Source organism: Saccostrea cucullata, unplaced genomic scaffold (assembly GCF_032062105.1).
Source record: "Saccostrea cucullata isolate Sc308-1 unplaced genomic scaffold, CSIRO_AGI_Scuc_v1 ctg907, whole genome shotgun sequence".
In the NCBI taxonomy this organism is placed as follows: domain Eukaryota; kingdom Metazoa; phylum Mollusca; class Bivalvia; order Ostreida; family Ostreidae; genus Saccostrea; species Saccostrea cuccullata.
Window position 1 is genome coordinate 371,583 of NW_026935419.1, and position 14,852 is coordinate 386,434.

Below are 14,852 nucleotides of genomic sequence, written 5' to 3' on the forward strand. Positions count from 1 at the left end.
AACTCGTAACGTATTTCACACTCATTGTCTCAAACGCCGAGGAAGATCGGGTTATTTCGTTCTCTCCAATATTTTCACTAACCTTGCAGTTTGCATTCGAAAAATCCCATCCTTCGCGTTAACATTGCCAAGAAAATGCTGCAGTAGATAAAGATATGTTAGCAATAGGAAAACATGCTTTAAAACGCGGAAAAACACGAAGATATGTAGCCTCCTTCGATCTCAACACAGCCAGTGCAGACACAGTTCGGCGTCACTTCCGCTGTGACGTCAGATTCATTCGTATTCAATCGTAGCTACTCGGCTATTTCCGAAATCCTCTTCGGGTCTTGATCTCCGATACGGAAAAAGACGAGTTTGATCCGACCGCCCCTGCATTGTGTAAAAGGAATATTGGGGTTCAATTCATTTGTAACATACTTTGGACAGTGTTATCCAATATTTCATTAAATGTTAATTGATAGATATACATAAAGACTTGTGATGAGATTACTTCAAAACACATATGAATTAGTATTAATCCACAATATTAACGTACCTTTCTTTTGCAGCTTTACGTTGTACATCACAGGTATATAACTCTGTCTCTCTAATTGTTCACAAAACTGTTTGTTCGTTTCAGTGTTGAATTTAGTTTTTTTTCCTGGTGAAGGAAGTTTATGTTCAGATGTAATAATTATTCTAAAAACATATTGAGATAGAGGTGTAAAAATAGTACTTAGTATATAATTTCACTGTCAGTTAAGAGACGCATTTTAGACACAGGTACTTGTGTAGAAATATTCAAAAATCATATACAATATTTTGATATAAAAAGTAATAATGAAGGTGATTGGAGGATTCTAAATGTGTGGGAATCTATCTATTCCACGCATAAGTTAGACGTCCAAATATTTTCTTCTCAGATACGTTTTATTTCTTTCTCTCTCTCCACTTGGCAAAAAAGGGGGTTCCAATCCTCGGACACCCCCCCCTTTTCTGTATCCGCCAATGCCCACCATTTTATAATATCGAAAGATTTGAAGCTACCAAACTCTTATCCGGAACTCCTACTACATTTGTAAAAGGATCTGCCTAGCTGGTTGAAATTTTGACGTCCATGTTATGCTACACTATATACACCCAGTTTCGGTGTAAATTGTCAAGAGCGCATAGATCCTTAGATACTAGTATCTGACATTTGAAAATTTTGATTTTTGTTCGTTGTAAATGTTTTTTTTTTTAAGTCTATAGTGATACTATGAAATATTTATTATGGTGTATCCTTATTTATTTGGAGTTTTGGACGAAGGGCTGTGACGAGTGCAAAACACTCAGAATACACCAATCCATCATAAATAAAAATTTCAATAACTTTCCGGTATCATCGCCAATCAAACCTCATGTCACTTATTTTCATGCATGACTTTTAATTGTACAATGATGTAGTTTTTGTCAAGTGACCGCACAATCTCTTCTTCCTACCAGTATTTTACGTTTGTGCGTTCATAAGAAAGACAGAACAAAAATTCGAAGTTGAAGAAGGAAAATTCAGGTGTTGTTCGAAAATCAAGAAAAAAAGATACCCGTTATTCGAGAGCTGTCGCATCACGACAACTCTGTATCAGGGCGAATAACTCTAAATCGGTAGATGAAGTACAGCTGCACTTTATTCTAGTTGAGCAAATAACATAGCAAGCATTGGCGGATCCAGAGGGGGGGGGGGGGTATGGGGGTTGGAACCCACCCTTTATTTTTTGCTTAGTGGAGGGAGAGAGAGAGAATAAAAAGTTTTCTGAGAATAAATATTTGTACGTCTTACTTACTTATTGAATAGATAGATTCTTACACATTTAGTTTCCTCCATTCACCTTCACTACTATTTTTATATGAGAGAATGGTAGAATATATTCCGCTTTTTTTTTTAAATATATATCTTATTTATGATATGATATTGTAACATGCGTGGTTTAATTTTATATTGGATTCCCTTGATCTTTGGCTGTGTCGGCTATATACGTAACGGTTTTTATAAAATCATATCTAAATCTATCTAAGGAACTAACATGTAACTCTTTGTTTTAAAGCACACGCGCACCCCACTACCCCCCCACCCCCCACCCCGATTTCTTGTTTCAAATTCTTTAAGAAATTTCTTTATAGATGATACAAATCCACTCAACTTTAAGGCTTCTTTTTGAAAGGTGCGGGTTTTTTTTTTTTTTTTTTTTTTTTGGTGTTTTTTTTTTTAATTTTGGTTCGGACTGGGTAAAGTTTTTTTTAAATAATGACATTAAACAAAGATAGTATTTACCACAACCTTAGACCTTTCCATACAAGTCTGTGAATTTTTGCTTGAGAGTATGTGGGGGGGGGGGGGTTAGAGGGATACAACCCTGGAACCTCCCCTTTCTAAAATTGCTGGATCCGCCCCTGGCAAGGATGGTATATTCTGCTAAAACGCTATATTACAATAGGTGTGATGTTTAAATATTTTTCTGTGTGGAATTCATGTCAAAAACTTGATTTTTTGCAGCGATGAATGAAATATTTGCAGAGTTCCTTAAAGCATTTCGTAGTTTGTAATACGCAAGTTGTTTATGTATATAAAGACTTTTATTTCACTTCCAAAAATTTTGCCTTTGTATATAACAAAGCCTATTTCATTCTGTAATTCAGATTCAGAATACATGTAATTTAAAATTATGAAATTGCCTTGGTGTTCAATAATCTATTTACACGGCAATTTTTTTCCAGGCTAAGCGGACAGCCTATCGATACATATTTCCAGTTATTGTACACTTTACTTCAAATGAAAACACCGCAGCCATGATACATAATGTCAGTGTCTTTTTTTTAGAATTAATAAAGAAAAATGTTTCAAATTCAAGGTGTTGTGATAAAATATGCATGTAAGACCTTGTAACCCCTCCCCCTCCCCAATAGTCTCAATAAACGCCGATCCCTCATTTTGGTTAGAAAATTCTTTTGTCAATTAGTCAATAACGACTATAGGACTATCAACATTAACTACTATTGTTATACCTTTAGAAATTTTTCCTATACAAATCTATTCGAAAAAAATTCTTAACATTTCTAATGGTTTGCTGAGCGCATAAAAAATTGATGTTGGACCGCTGAGTGAGATGTTGGACCGGTCGATGAGGTGTTGAACCGCTTATGTCACAGAATGGGCAATGCTTAATCTCATTTTCATTCCTTGGTTATTGTATGGAAATCATTTAATTTTTGTATTCCAAATGTTGTTTCAATAGAGGTCGCCATATTGTGTATGATTTTCTTCCGAAACATACATAAAAGCTATCATTTCATTGGCTGTTTGCTTCAACCAGAATTATCGTTCTTTCTAAAGAATTTACAGATGGCGCTATGTGTGACCGGCGTTTTACAGTGCATATCGGTAAAGAATTTTGTATTCCTTAGAAAAGTATGGATAATCTTAATTTTGTAAATATCGAAAAAAATTGACCGGTTGCACGATTTTCATACCATTACCAGATAGTCAACTTAAAACATTTGCCATTTTGTCCAAAAATTAGTAACACAATGCTTTGCCTTAACAGAAAATAAAAAAAAATGCATGTTTAACAAAACATTTGACAGTTTTATTTAATGGAATTTCGTTTGTTGCAGATGGAAACAACTTATAAAAGAAAAAAAAAAATGGATTTAAATTCGATTATACAAAATCAAAAAAGATGGATTTTCTTAAATTGTTAGGGGGGGGGGGGGTGGTCGGGGGTTGGGAAAAAAAAACGATTTTGAGCATCATATGACAACTTTCGTTAGCCCTATAGCATTCCTAGTGAAATGATAAACACATGATCATCATTCTATATTTTATGACATACATTAATAGAACAGTTTTTAAGTGCCATGCTCATACTTACGTGTATTAATATTGCAACAGGTGTATATTGGAGTAAAATTCCTGAGGATTTTTCTCTAGTACATGTCTTTGAACATTTAAACAAAATTGTAGTCAAAAGATGTAAATAGTTATACCGAGTTTAATACTGTATCATTCGAATCATCGGACGTATCCCTCCCTACTCTTCCTCCAAAACTAGTGAAAGACCACAAAATATTGATGGATAGATATTGGTACTGATTGCTAAACTATAGAAAATAAATGCTAAGATTGTCCAATTAATTTATATTGGTGGTCAAACAGTGGAGAAATAAAATATGTTTAAGTTGATAACACGTGCTATTCAAGGAATCACTAGTTAGTGCTGGTACTCCAGGGAGATGCAGCAAAGAAATCCGAGGCGTCAAATATATGGAAACATGGAAGCCAGAGGATCCGCCAGGCGACTTCAGCATGTTCATGGGCAGAAGTCGATCTTCATGTGTGTAACTGACTTCAAAAGGCTTCGACGGACGATTAAATATTTCTAAAAACAGAATCCTCTATAATCAATTGATTAACACAAAATGGATTCTCTGAAAAGCATACTTACTACCATACTAGTAAAATGCCTAAAATTCGGACAGGTTGACGGACGGACAGACAGACAAAATGATTGTTAAGATGCGTATACTAGTAGTTGAAGGATCTTTGATGAGGACGGGGTCGTTTATATATTTTGGAGTAAATGAGTTTAACAATGGTGTCATGATGTATATTTTGTATTTACTGCCACTCGGAAAATTCAAGATGACAATGGCACCGGAACAGCTAGTAAGGAATGCATGTATACTCTTGTACATGTAAGTGTTTGTAAAATGTTCACAGATGACTGAATTTTCCAAGAGTCGCAATTGAAGTTTCATAACATACTACCAATTTAATCCAAGCTAGTTTGTTTGGGGGGAATAAAGTTATATATCACAAAGGAAGCATATCATAAACTGTGTGAAATGTATCAGGTGTTGCTAAACGGAAACAATACTTCCAAGTTAAATCACTTTAAATATAAATTTTAAACTAAAAACAGAATACATTAATTTTTCACTGATATTTATTTCTTGATGATTATAAAGTCTGAGTTTATTTAGTCGTTATCAAGACCATTTTCTGAGTTTCAAAATCAAGAATTGGGTACGGGAAACGGAACCGGAAATATCTGATGCCGTACATTTGGTGATAAAATATAGATGAGTGGAAAAAAAGTTAATTCAAACATAATGAACGGCTAGTATTCGATATTCTTATGAGCGAAAAAAATCCAATCTGATTTTTCTTGAAAATATGAGATTTTCCCATTAATTTCACTTTATTCTTGACAATCTTTTTTTTTTGCACATATATGATATTCATCAAATCCCAGTTTGAGATACTTGAGGGTTTCATCAACACTTCTGTAGATGCAATAAATAATAAAATTGTCTTTTTTCCCCTCTATCTCCATCTTCTTCTGTAAAAATCTCCTTAAAGCTTGCGTGGGGGTTTTTTCTTGTTCTAGGATATCATTCAGGGTCAATTGTAGATGTACACTATACTACTGCTGCTTACTGGAGAATAGCTACAAGTCGATGCTTACCTTACATCTACCTGACGTTACATATTTTTCTTATATAAAAAATTATACAATGTATTAAAAATCCATACCTAATACACATTCCTTGTATATTTTTCTTAGATAAATAATAAACCCCTAAAATGTATATTAGGTATGGGGTTTTTTATATAAAAAAAAATAAGTAACGTCAGGTGCTAGTGGCTTAGCTTGATCAAATCTCTGAATGGTACTACAATGTATATAATATGAACGCAAATAATATACAAATATTTAGTACAGGTACAGTTTGCAAGTGTTTTGTATTTATAAACAAGATTATTCACATTTTCGTGAAGGAAGAAATGTACCCATATATGCGGATATAGATCTAAATGAGTGGTTACGCCCCCCTTTTTCATTTTACGTTACATTCCCATCAGTGAACTCGTCAGTTTGACTTTGGTCGTCTGACTGGGACAGCAGGGCATTGAGGTAGCCTGGAGGCATTGAGGATAATACCAAAAATGCCAGTATCAATCCAATTTTAGATTATGTGCATTTGTCATTCTAAATAAAGAATAGAAGAACTAAACGACATATGTAAAAAATCGAAAACCCTAACTTTATCATCAATTAAAAAAAATACGATATTTCTGAGGTATGTGTATTGACTTAAAATGTATACCATTACGATAAATAGATAATATCCTTGTCATCTCTACTCTTGATTTAAATAAACTAAAGTCCACAACAATAAAAACTTTCGTATGCATTTTGTTAGGATTTGTTCATCGACATTCCTATGTCACAAAATCCTATGTGGATTATTCACAAAAGAGTACACTAAGAATTATATTAACTCTTCAATAGTGGAAATAGAAAGTGGAGGATTATTAAATTTACAGTGTGAAAAAAATATTGTAGGTGAATCCCCCCTATTTGCGCCTTCTCGGGAAACTCAACCCCCTATAGATGGTTGGTTGGTTGGTTGGTTGTATGTTGTTTAACGTCCCTCTCGGGAATATTTCACTCATATGGAGACACCACCACTTGCCGGTGGAGGGCTACAAATTTTGTCCTATGCTCGGCACTCAGGGCCTTTGAGCAGTGAGGGATCTTTTTCGTGCCAGCATGCGACACGGGGCCTCAGTTTATACGATCTCATGAGTCTCCACGTATTTCGAACCCGCGACGAAAGGAACTAGCCGACACTCTAACCACTGCAACACGCGGGCGACAACAACCCCATATGATTGTAATGTCCAAAGATTTTGGAGATTTTTATTATCAGATGTTTTCGCCCCCAAAATAGTATGGTGTCTACCGCACTTTATTTAAAAATAGAGTGGACAGTTTTGGATACCCTCTTCTTCAGGGTAAAATCCCTTGTTCTGCAAAATGGGTAGATTTTGTCCAGTTTTTTTTTAGTTCAGATCCCCATTCCTTGAATTTGCAGTTATTGAATGTATAGACTAAATCAAGTAAAAGTGACCCCCTTTTTAAAGAACACCGATGTGTTAAATTGGAATGGATTTATAGCTATGAAGCTCTGGAAGTCAACGATACTTGGTTTAATATATTCATTTTAAAACTATACAAATTCCAGGGAGTTCCTGATCCAAGAAGTCGACGACTATATACCCTATCTGACTCAAGAAGTCAACGACTATATATTATATATATACCCTATCTACTCTGAAAATGTATAAATTAGAAAATATCAATATGTGTTGGTTATTTCAAAAAAATTATATATCAAGAAAAAAGGCCTTGATCCTTTCATTGGCGGATGCAGAAAGGGGGTCCGGTGGTTGTGTCATGTTGTAAATTTTGAATTTACCGGGTGGCAGTAAATACAAAATTTACAACATGACAACTTTGAATTTACTGGGTGGCAGTAAATACAAAATTTACAACATGACAACTTTGTCATGTTGTAAATTTTGTATTTACTGCCACCCGGTAAATTCAAAATTTACAACATGACAGTTGGACCCCCTTTATATTTGTACACACACACACACAGATACAGAGAGAGACATTTTTTCTGTAATATGGATATTTACATGAATATGTCTAATAATTTGAAAATATGAAAAATCTCTGTCCTTTCTGCTCGCTAGATCTGTAAATTTTCGCGCATTTGCTTTAAATTCCGTCGTGTACCTTCACAACCCCGGCAAAGGGCTCCGAAACACTGTACCATCGGCTCATATACATTCACGTGTCAGCATGAGAGAGGAACAAACGACAAATCTACATGGGAGATTTGCTCCAAACATCCACAAGTAACATGCAAGGAAGATTCCAGAATATATACCAGTTTTGGACCATCTTCAGAAGTACCCGTAAATAACGTTTAGAAGTATGCATAAAATAAAAACTTTTGAAATGTTCCCGTAGTATGCCGATGGAGGGGACTCCTTTTTTCTAAGAATAATATCTTGCTGTGGTTTTACTAAATATGTTTAATCAATGAAGAAAAACGTTTAAAAATTAAATTTTTGCTGCTCCCTTTTTCTGAGAATAATCTCTTGTTATGGTTTTACTTAATATTTGATTTGGAAGTTCCCTCCACATTTTTTGTTGTCGAAAAATACGCAGATTCAAACATTTGAAAGTAATGTACCGGAATACCCCGCCACAGAGATTTAAAAGTGTGCTTTATAGTCTTTTTTTTTAAGGTTGCATGTCAAATGTTCTTGGAGGTCCCCCTTCTTATAAATGTAGCTTGAATTGGCCGTGATGTAATGTAATTCTATGCATGAGTGCTGGGGGCACCGACCCCCCCCCCCCCCCCCCCTTCAAAAATTGCTGGATCCGCACCATGCATTTTGATTATTCATATATAGGCCATCACCTGAGATTAACTTTCTTCACTGTTAAAATAAATTAAAAACACGGACATTCTTTAAAGAGAGAATAAAAAAAGAAGAATGCAATACACACTGTATTAAAATTAAGTATAAGACCAGACCTATATACAAAACGTAAATGACAACAAAAATGCAGAGGTATAGAGTTTAAAAGTATACCATTTAGAGTAAATCCTTTTTAGTCTCTCTTCCAATATTTTTTAATAGAAGTCACTGTTGAAAGAAGCATAGTACGATGTGTAACAATTTTGTTAAACATCTATACCTTTCCCCTCTAAATTCAAGATACACTGTAAAGACCGTGAATTAATTGTTCTTCATATTCGCGGCAGAACTGTAGCTCTCTGCTCGAGAAAATTCGCACAGTTAAAACGGAGAGGTACAGTTCTGGAGCTAGCCTCATATAAATAAGAAGGTGAAAATGGTACAGGATCATTTATGATTATTTTTTAAATGTTACAATTTTTAGCGCTTTTTAAAAACGGAACTGTTAAATATAGTATGTTTCATCTGATCGTAAACAACCATCAAAAAGACAAACTAAAACTCAACTAAAACTAAATGTAAAAAAAAAAAAAAACTGAAATGCTGAATAAACAAACGATTGGGAGTCAACATGGTAAACACTTAGATTGACAGAAATACCTGCAATGTACCGGTAAGCTGCAAAAGAAAAGGTACGTTCTTTCATTGTGCATAAAATTAATTACACTACGTGTTTCGAGGTAATCTCATCATAAGTCTATGTATATCTATTAATTAACATTTTATAAAATTGGATTACACTGTCCAAAGTATGTTACATATGAAACCTCAACATTCCTTGGGGGTTAGCTATTTCGGACTATTGTAGCCGAAAGGTGCATGGGCCGGGGTAGAGAATAAGATATTGGTACCCAAAGCGTCATAGACGACCGAACTCACAGACAGACGGACCCCCCATTACTTATATATGCCCTTCCATTTTTAAAAATTATCATACTGTTGTTTTGCATGCCTGTGTAATAGGTCCAGCACATACCTTTACCTTTTGTAGAGCTCTACATATTCCATGACGTAACAATACAATGATACGTCATTTTTTCTTCCTAAACCCAAGATTTGCACCCTAAAATGCGTCTCTTAACTGACAGTGAAATGACATAAGCGGACCTAAAATCTTCAATCTTTTTCGTTTCATTTAAGCACTGAAACATTGTAGTATCGTAAACATTCTGTTATATGTGTCCACTATCATCAAGGGGTGTCTCCCTACACTTCCAGATTTTTATTCCTCTATCAAAATTTTTTTTAGAATAATTATTACATCTGAACATAAACTATACCTTCACCAGGAAAAACACTAAATTCAACATTGAAACGAACAAACAGTTTTGTGAACAATTAGAGAGACAGAGTTATATACCTGTGATGTACAACGTAAAGCTGCAAAAGAAAGGTACATTAATATTGTGGATTAATACTAATTCATACGTGTTTTGAAGTAATCTCGTCACAAGTCTTTATGTATATCTATTAATTAACATTTAATAAAATATTGGATAACACTGTCCAAAGTATGTTACAAATGAAACCCCAATATTCCTTTTACACAATGCAGGGGCGGTCGGATCAAACTCGTCTTTTTCCGTATCGGAGATCAAGACCCGAAGAGGATTTCGGAAATAGCCGAGTAGCTACGATTGAATACGAATGAATCTGACGTCACAGCGGAAGTGACGCCGAGCTGTGTCTGCACTGGCTGTGTTGAGATCGAAGGAGGCTGCATATCTTCGTGTTTCTCCGCGTTTTAAAGCATGTTTTCCTATTGCTAACACATCTTTATCTACTGCAGCATTTTCTTGGCAATGTTAACGCGAAGGATGGGATTTTTCGAATGCAAACTGCAAGGTTAGTGAAAATATTGGAGAGAACGAAATAACCCGATCTTCCTCGGCGTTTGAGACAATGAGTGTGAAATACGTTACGAGTTACGAAATTTACGCAAGCTGGTGAGGATTCTGGAAACTTTTGAGAGTATTTACTGAACATTATTCAGGACTGGATGTTAATTTGAACGTTTTTAATCAAAATCTACGATTAGAAAGTAGCCAGGCATGCGCAGTAGGGGTTAGTTGTGCCTGGCATGACTAACCCCATTTACGCGTGCGCTAACTAACCCTGCTGAGACTGACAAAAAACTGACTAAGCCTTGACTTTAGGCAAAGTCCAAAAAATAAAATGCATGCAAAAAAAAAAAAAAAAAAAAGAACACCAGCACAAACAACATTCCAGAAACAAATAAAATGATTTAAAACAAAATAATTATAAAATAAATAGAAAAAAACTTAAATTCTAAAACTTTTAACTAAACTAAATTTTAATAGAAATGTTCATGTTAGTTGACTAAGTTAGTCAAACTAAGACAATTTGCAATGGAAATTCTTGTTAGTTGTCTAAGTTAGTCTAACTAAGGGATTTTTTCTTGAAAACCCCAAATTCCAATGTCAGAATAATTCCAATTTTAAATAATACACTGTTTTAGGAATAACTACTTCTAAGTGCATGTTTTCACAAAAAAAATATTCTTTACTCAAAAAAAAAAAAAAAATTGAATAAGATGGTTTATTTCCCATTATGCTTTCCACTATCAATGATACTATAGCGGGTCTTCTTGGCTGGTATAAAATTTGGCGTTTTGCCTGCTCAAAGGTATGCCAATAATTTTAACAAAATGCACAGGGTTTGGAAATTACTATAAGAAGGTACTGAAAATTTTAGCGATTAAAATTTTAGTGGGTACCATCAAAACGCCAAAGTAAGCCAAAATTAACACGCTATACAATAATTAATGGCTATTCTTAAATTTTTTTGGGTCATTTAAAGTGTCTATTCAATCAGATCATAAAAATGGACAAATCCCCAAATTCCAATATATTCATACCTGTATATGGTGAATTCAGGATACAGTATTTTAAATAATAGCAGGTTTTCACTAGTATAGTAACAAGCATATAGAGTCATGCTGCAGAGTAAAACACTTCTAATCATATATACTATATGTGTGAAATATATATCTAGTACAAACAACTGTGTGATGCTTAAAAATACAGAGTCTAAAGAGTTTGGCACAGAATGATACCTTGTGCTGTGGATATGTTTCTTCTATCCTCTGAAAAGGTTTATACATTAAATAAATATCACACATGTCAACACATTCAGAAAATATATTCATTATTACAAACATCAAAATACTTTTTCAACAAAGATTTCACACAGTTTTATAAAAATGTATATATTATATACTCATAAGTTAATAACACTTAAAAGATGTAGACAGTCATGGAGGCATTAACACACAGTCAAGATAAAGTATGAGAAACATTTCAACATTGAGAATAAAATGATGCATTGTAAACTGAAGAACATTGAATTTTAATATCAACAGTGAAACAATTTACGAAAATGTTTACATTTTTAAACTTTAAAAACCATTAAATAAGCCTACAAAGCAAAAGCTTTCTATTATATATGTCATCTAATGCTGTTTACTACCAATAGGTAAATAAAATGTACAAAAACATGTAAATTTAAATTCTGTTTTCAAAAAATTAGCTGTTAATCTAGGAACTGTGGTAAAAAAAATAATGTGACTATAGAGGAAAAACGGGTATAGTACAAACCAGGACAAGTTGAAGAACATTTGTTTCAAATGTTTATGATAAACATTGTTAGTATTAAATAATAAAATATAGATGTCATACCCAAATATATAATTTTAAACTTAAGTAAATAAAACAGAATTTTGTTATGAAATAGCCAACTGATTCTAAATTTTGAAAATTAGTGTGTCAATGGCAAATTCCTTCAAAATATGTAATCTGAGTATATATACAGCTGACTATGAAATCAAAAGAAAGCACTTCCTTTATGTATAAATCCTGAAATAAATTTTGATTCTCGGTGGAGCAGAATCTCAGACAGGCACACAGCAGGGTGATGGTGTATATAGAGTCTTATGATTTACCATGTTTATGCCAATGACCCAGAGGGAATATTTCACTCACATTCAGAAAATCTGTCCATATTAATTGGGAAAAAAATTAAAAGTAATAAATCTACCGGTACATGTGGTTATTAAAGAATCAAGTGCAATTAAGTTATCAGAGAAAGGGGCTTTTCTGCAAAAACTTAATATTGAAACCTTTGCCATCTAAATAACCCTCAAAATAATTTGAACAGACACTTCTATACTAATAAAATTGTATCTATTCCAAGAATTATATTTTGTTTTTGCAAAATATGACCTTTTAAATTTATTGTTTTCAGGTAACATTCTAAATGACATTAGTTTTTTAATCATAGGTCAGAAAATAAATAAAGCTATGAGTACATATTCATTAATTACATTCATCACTGTTCTTTCCATTTATAATTATACATTTATCAAATTATTTTTTAAATAATTCTACAATTTTGATTTTTTTTTCCCTTTTTTCCTGAATAAACTTCTATTAAAAGGGGAAAAAATGTAAAATGTAAAAATTTTCTCTATGCGGTACGTTTGAAACATGAAAAATAATGAATTATAGTTGAAATTAACTTTAACACAACCCCCAAGCCCACCCACATCCCAAAAAAGAAGCTGTTGAATGGAATTGCAAATATTTTCCATTGTGTTCAATTTGGGTATTGTTTTGTAAAGCAAATACTTAGGTATAGATCCCAAAGTATTAATGTCACATTTGCAATAAAATCTTTAAAAAGATTTGTATCAATTCTTGTGTTGATTAATATTTTATTTAGATATACGCAACACTATTTAAAAAACACAATGTTGGGTTTCATCTATTGCTGCACTGCAATTATGACATTATGACTTTTTATCTCTGACACTCATTTTGAATATGATGATCCGATCTTTAGATTTAAAAGGAATAAATTCAGTAATAACATATGGAAAAAGTTCAAATACAGGTAATTTCAATACTTAACAATATAAATCAAGATAATTTATAGTAAAATAGCAGTTTTAATTTTAGATTATTAAAAAGAAGCAAATGAGAGGTTAGAAAGATATGTAGGTGATTAGAAAATGAGTGCAGAAAAGGAACATCGCACACCATGTCAGTCCCAATCTTGTCCCTTTAGAAAATAATACTGCGTTTATCTTTATTTCAAAAAGTATTTTATATACACTACATAATCAAATGAAATTTTAAGGCAATAATGAAATACATAGGGACATAATTATGAATATCAAATTTTTTAGACAACATCAAATTTTTAAAGATTTTATAACAGTGGCATTACTTTTGGATCAACTCTCATTATTACTCATTAGAAAGGAATTGATTTACATATGGTCATATGTTAAATACTAGTGAGTAGGCCATTATATTTTAAAATGTTTCTTGAAAACAAGACCTTTCTTTACTTGGAAGATAATTTATGTAATGTTTATGAGATGTTTGTTAGAAATGGTTTTTTTTTTCACAAATCCAGAACATTTTTTACTTTAAGGTCATATAATTAAATAATAATCATTAATCAACAGATAAGTTTAAAATATATAGGGCATGGCAAAAGTTCAGAGAATGAATATAAATGACCATTGTATATAATACTATCAATCATAGAATTTCATCTCCAGTTCATCTCCAGTACGGATTTCCATTTCACACCCTGTATAACTCCATATTAGGTCACTAACTGACTGTGTAACTAATAGTATTATTCTAAAAAAAAAACATGCTAAGCTAATCAATATCCTGGTTTTCTTTGCTAAATAATTAATTATTTCAGTCAACTAGCACTTATGTTTCTGCTAATTTACAGTAGGAATAAAAAAAAGTAACTCAGTTGGTGGATCTAAGATTATGAAAGAAGATGAGAGGCAACTTTTAATATCAATTAAATACTCAACAAAAACTTAATCAAGACTTTTTATTTGAATTTTAGAGAGGGGACTTAAATCCACCACTGAAAGAATCATATTTTTTAAATATATAAGCACACAGTAGAACTTGGAAAACTATAGTACAGCAGCATAAACAATCTGAATATATTTCAAAAGCAATCAAGGGTGATAACTCTGATTGTGGCTTAGGCTAAAAGGGATAATGTCCCTTGGTATACCTGAATGTGAAGAGGGGGTGTAGACATCATAGTGAAACATCCTTTGATACTGAACTAAGATGTCTTCAGATTTCAGCTGAAATTTGGGAGGTTGCTCCAGAGCAACCTCGTGCAAAGTAGGGAAGTTACCTACATTTTGTGACATATCTCCTGAAATATGATTATTTGCTGAAACAAACAAAATTTTAGGGGTAATTAGTAACTTATGTGACATTACGCATGTTTACATGAAGTTAATCGTACAATTGTTGTAAATAAAATGAAATTTACCAAGGGCATCTAAATGCTATAGTATACACAATTCAGTCTGCTTAATGATTAAATGACATATACATGTACTAAGATAATAAAGGACTTCTTTCTACATCTAAACTATACATTTAACACCATGCATGCTTATTTTATTCTCCTTATA

The 14,852-nt window shown here is 32.9% G+C and overlaps 1 protein-coding gene across 1 annotated transcript in view; it reads right to left on the reverse strand.

Annotated features, from left to right (window-relative positions):
• Positions 1-14,852, reverse strand: part of LOC134242791 (uncharacterized) — a 52,033-nt gene that overhangs the window by 30,164 nt on the left and 7,017 nt on the right. The window contains 2 exon segments of the mRNA XM_062724924.1: positions 11,442-11,471; positions 14,438-14,605. Coding sequence (XP_062580908.1) covers positions 11,442-11,471; positions 14,438-14,605 — 198 coding nt within the window.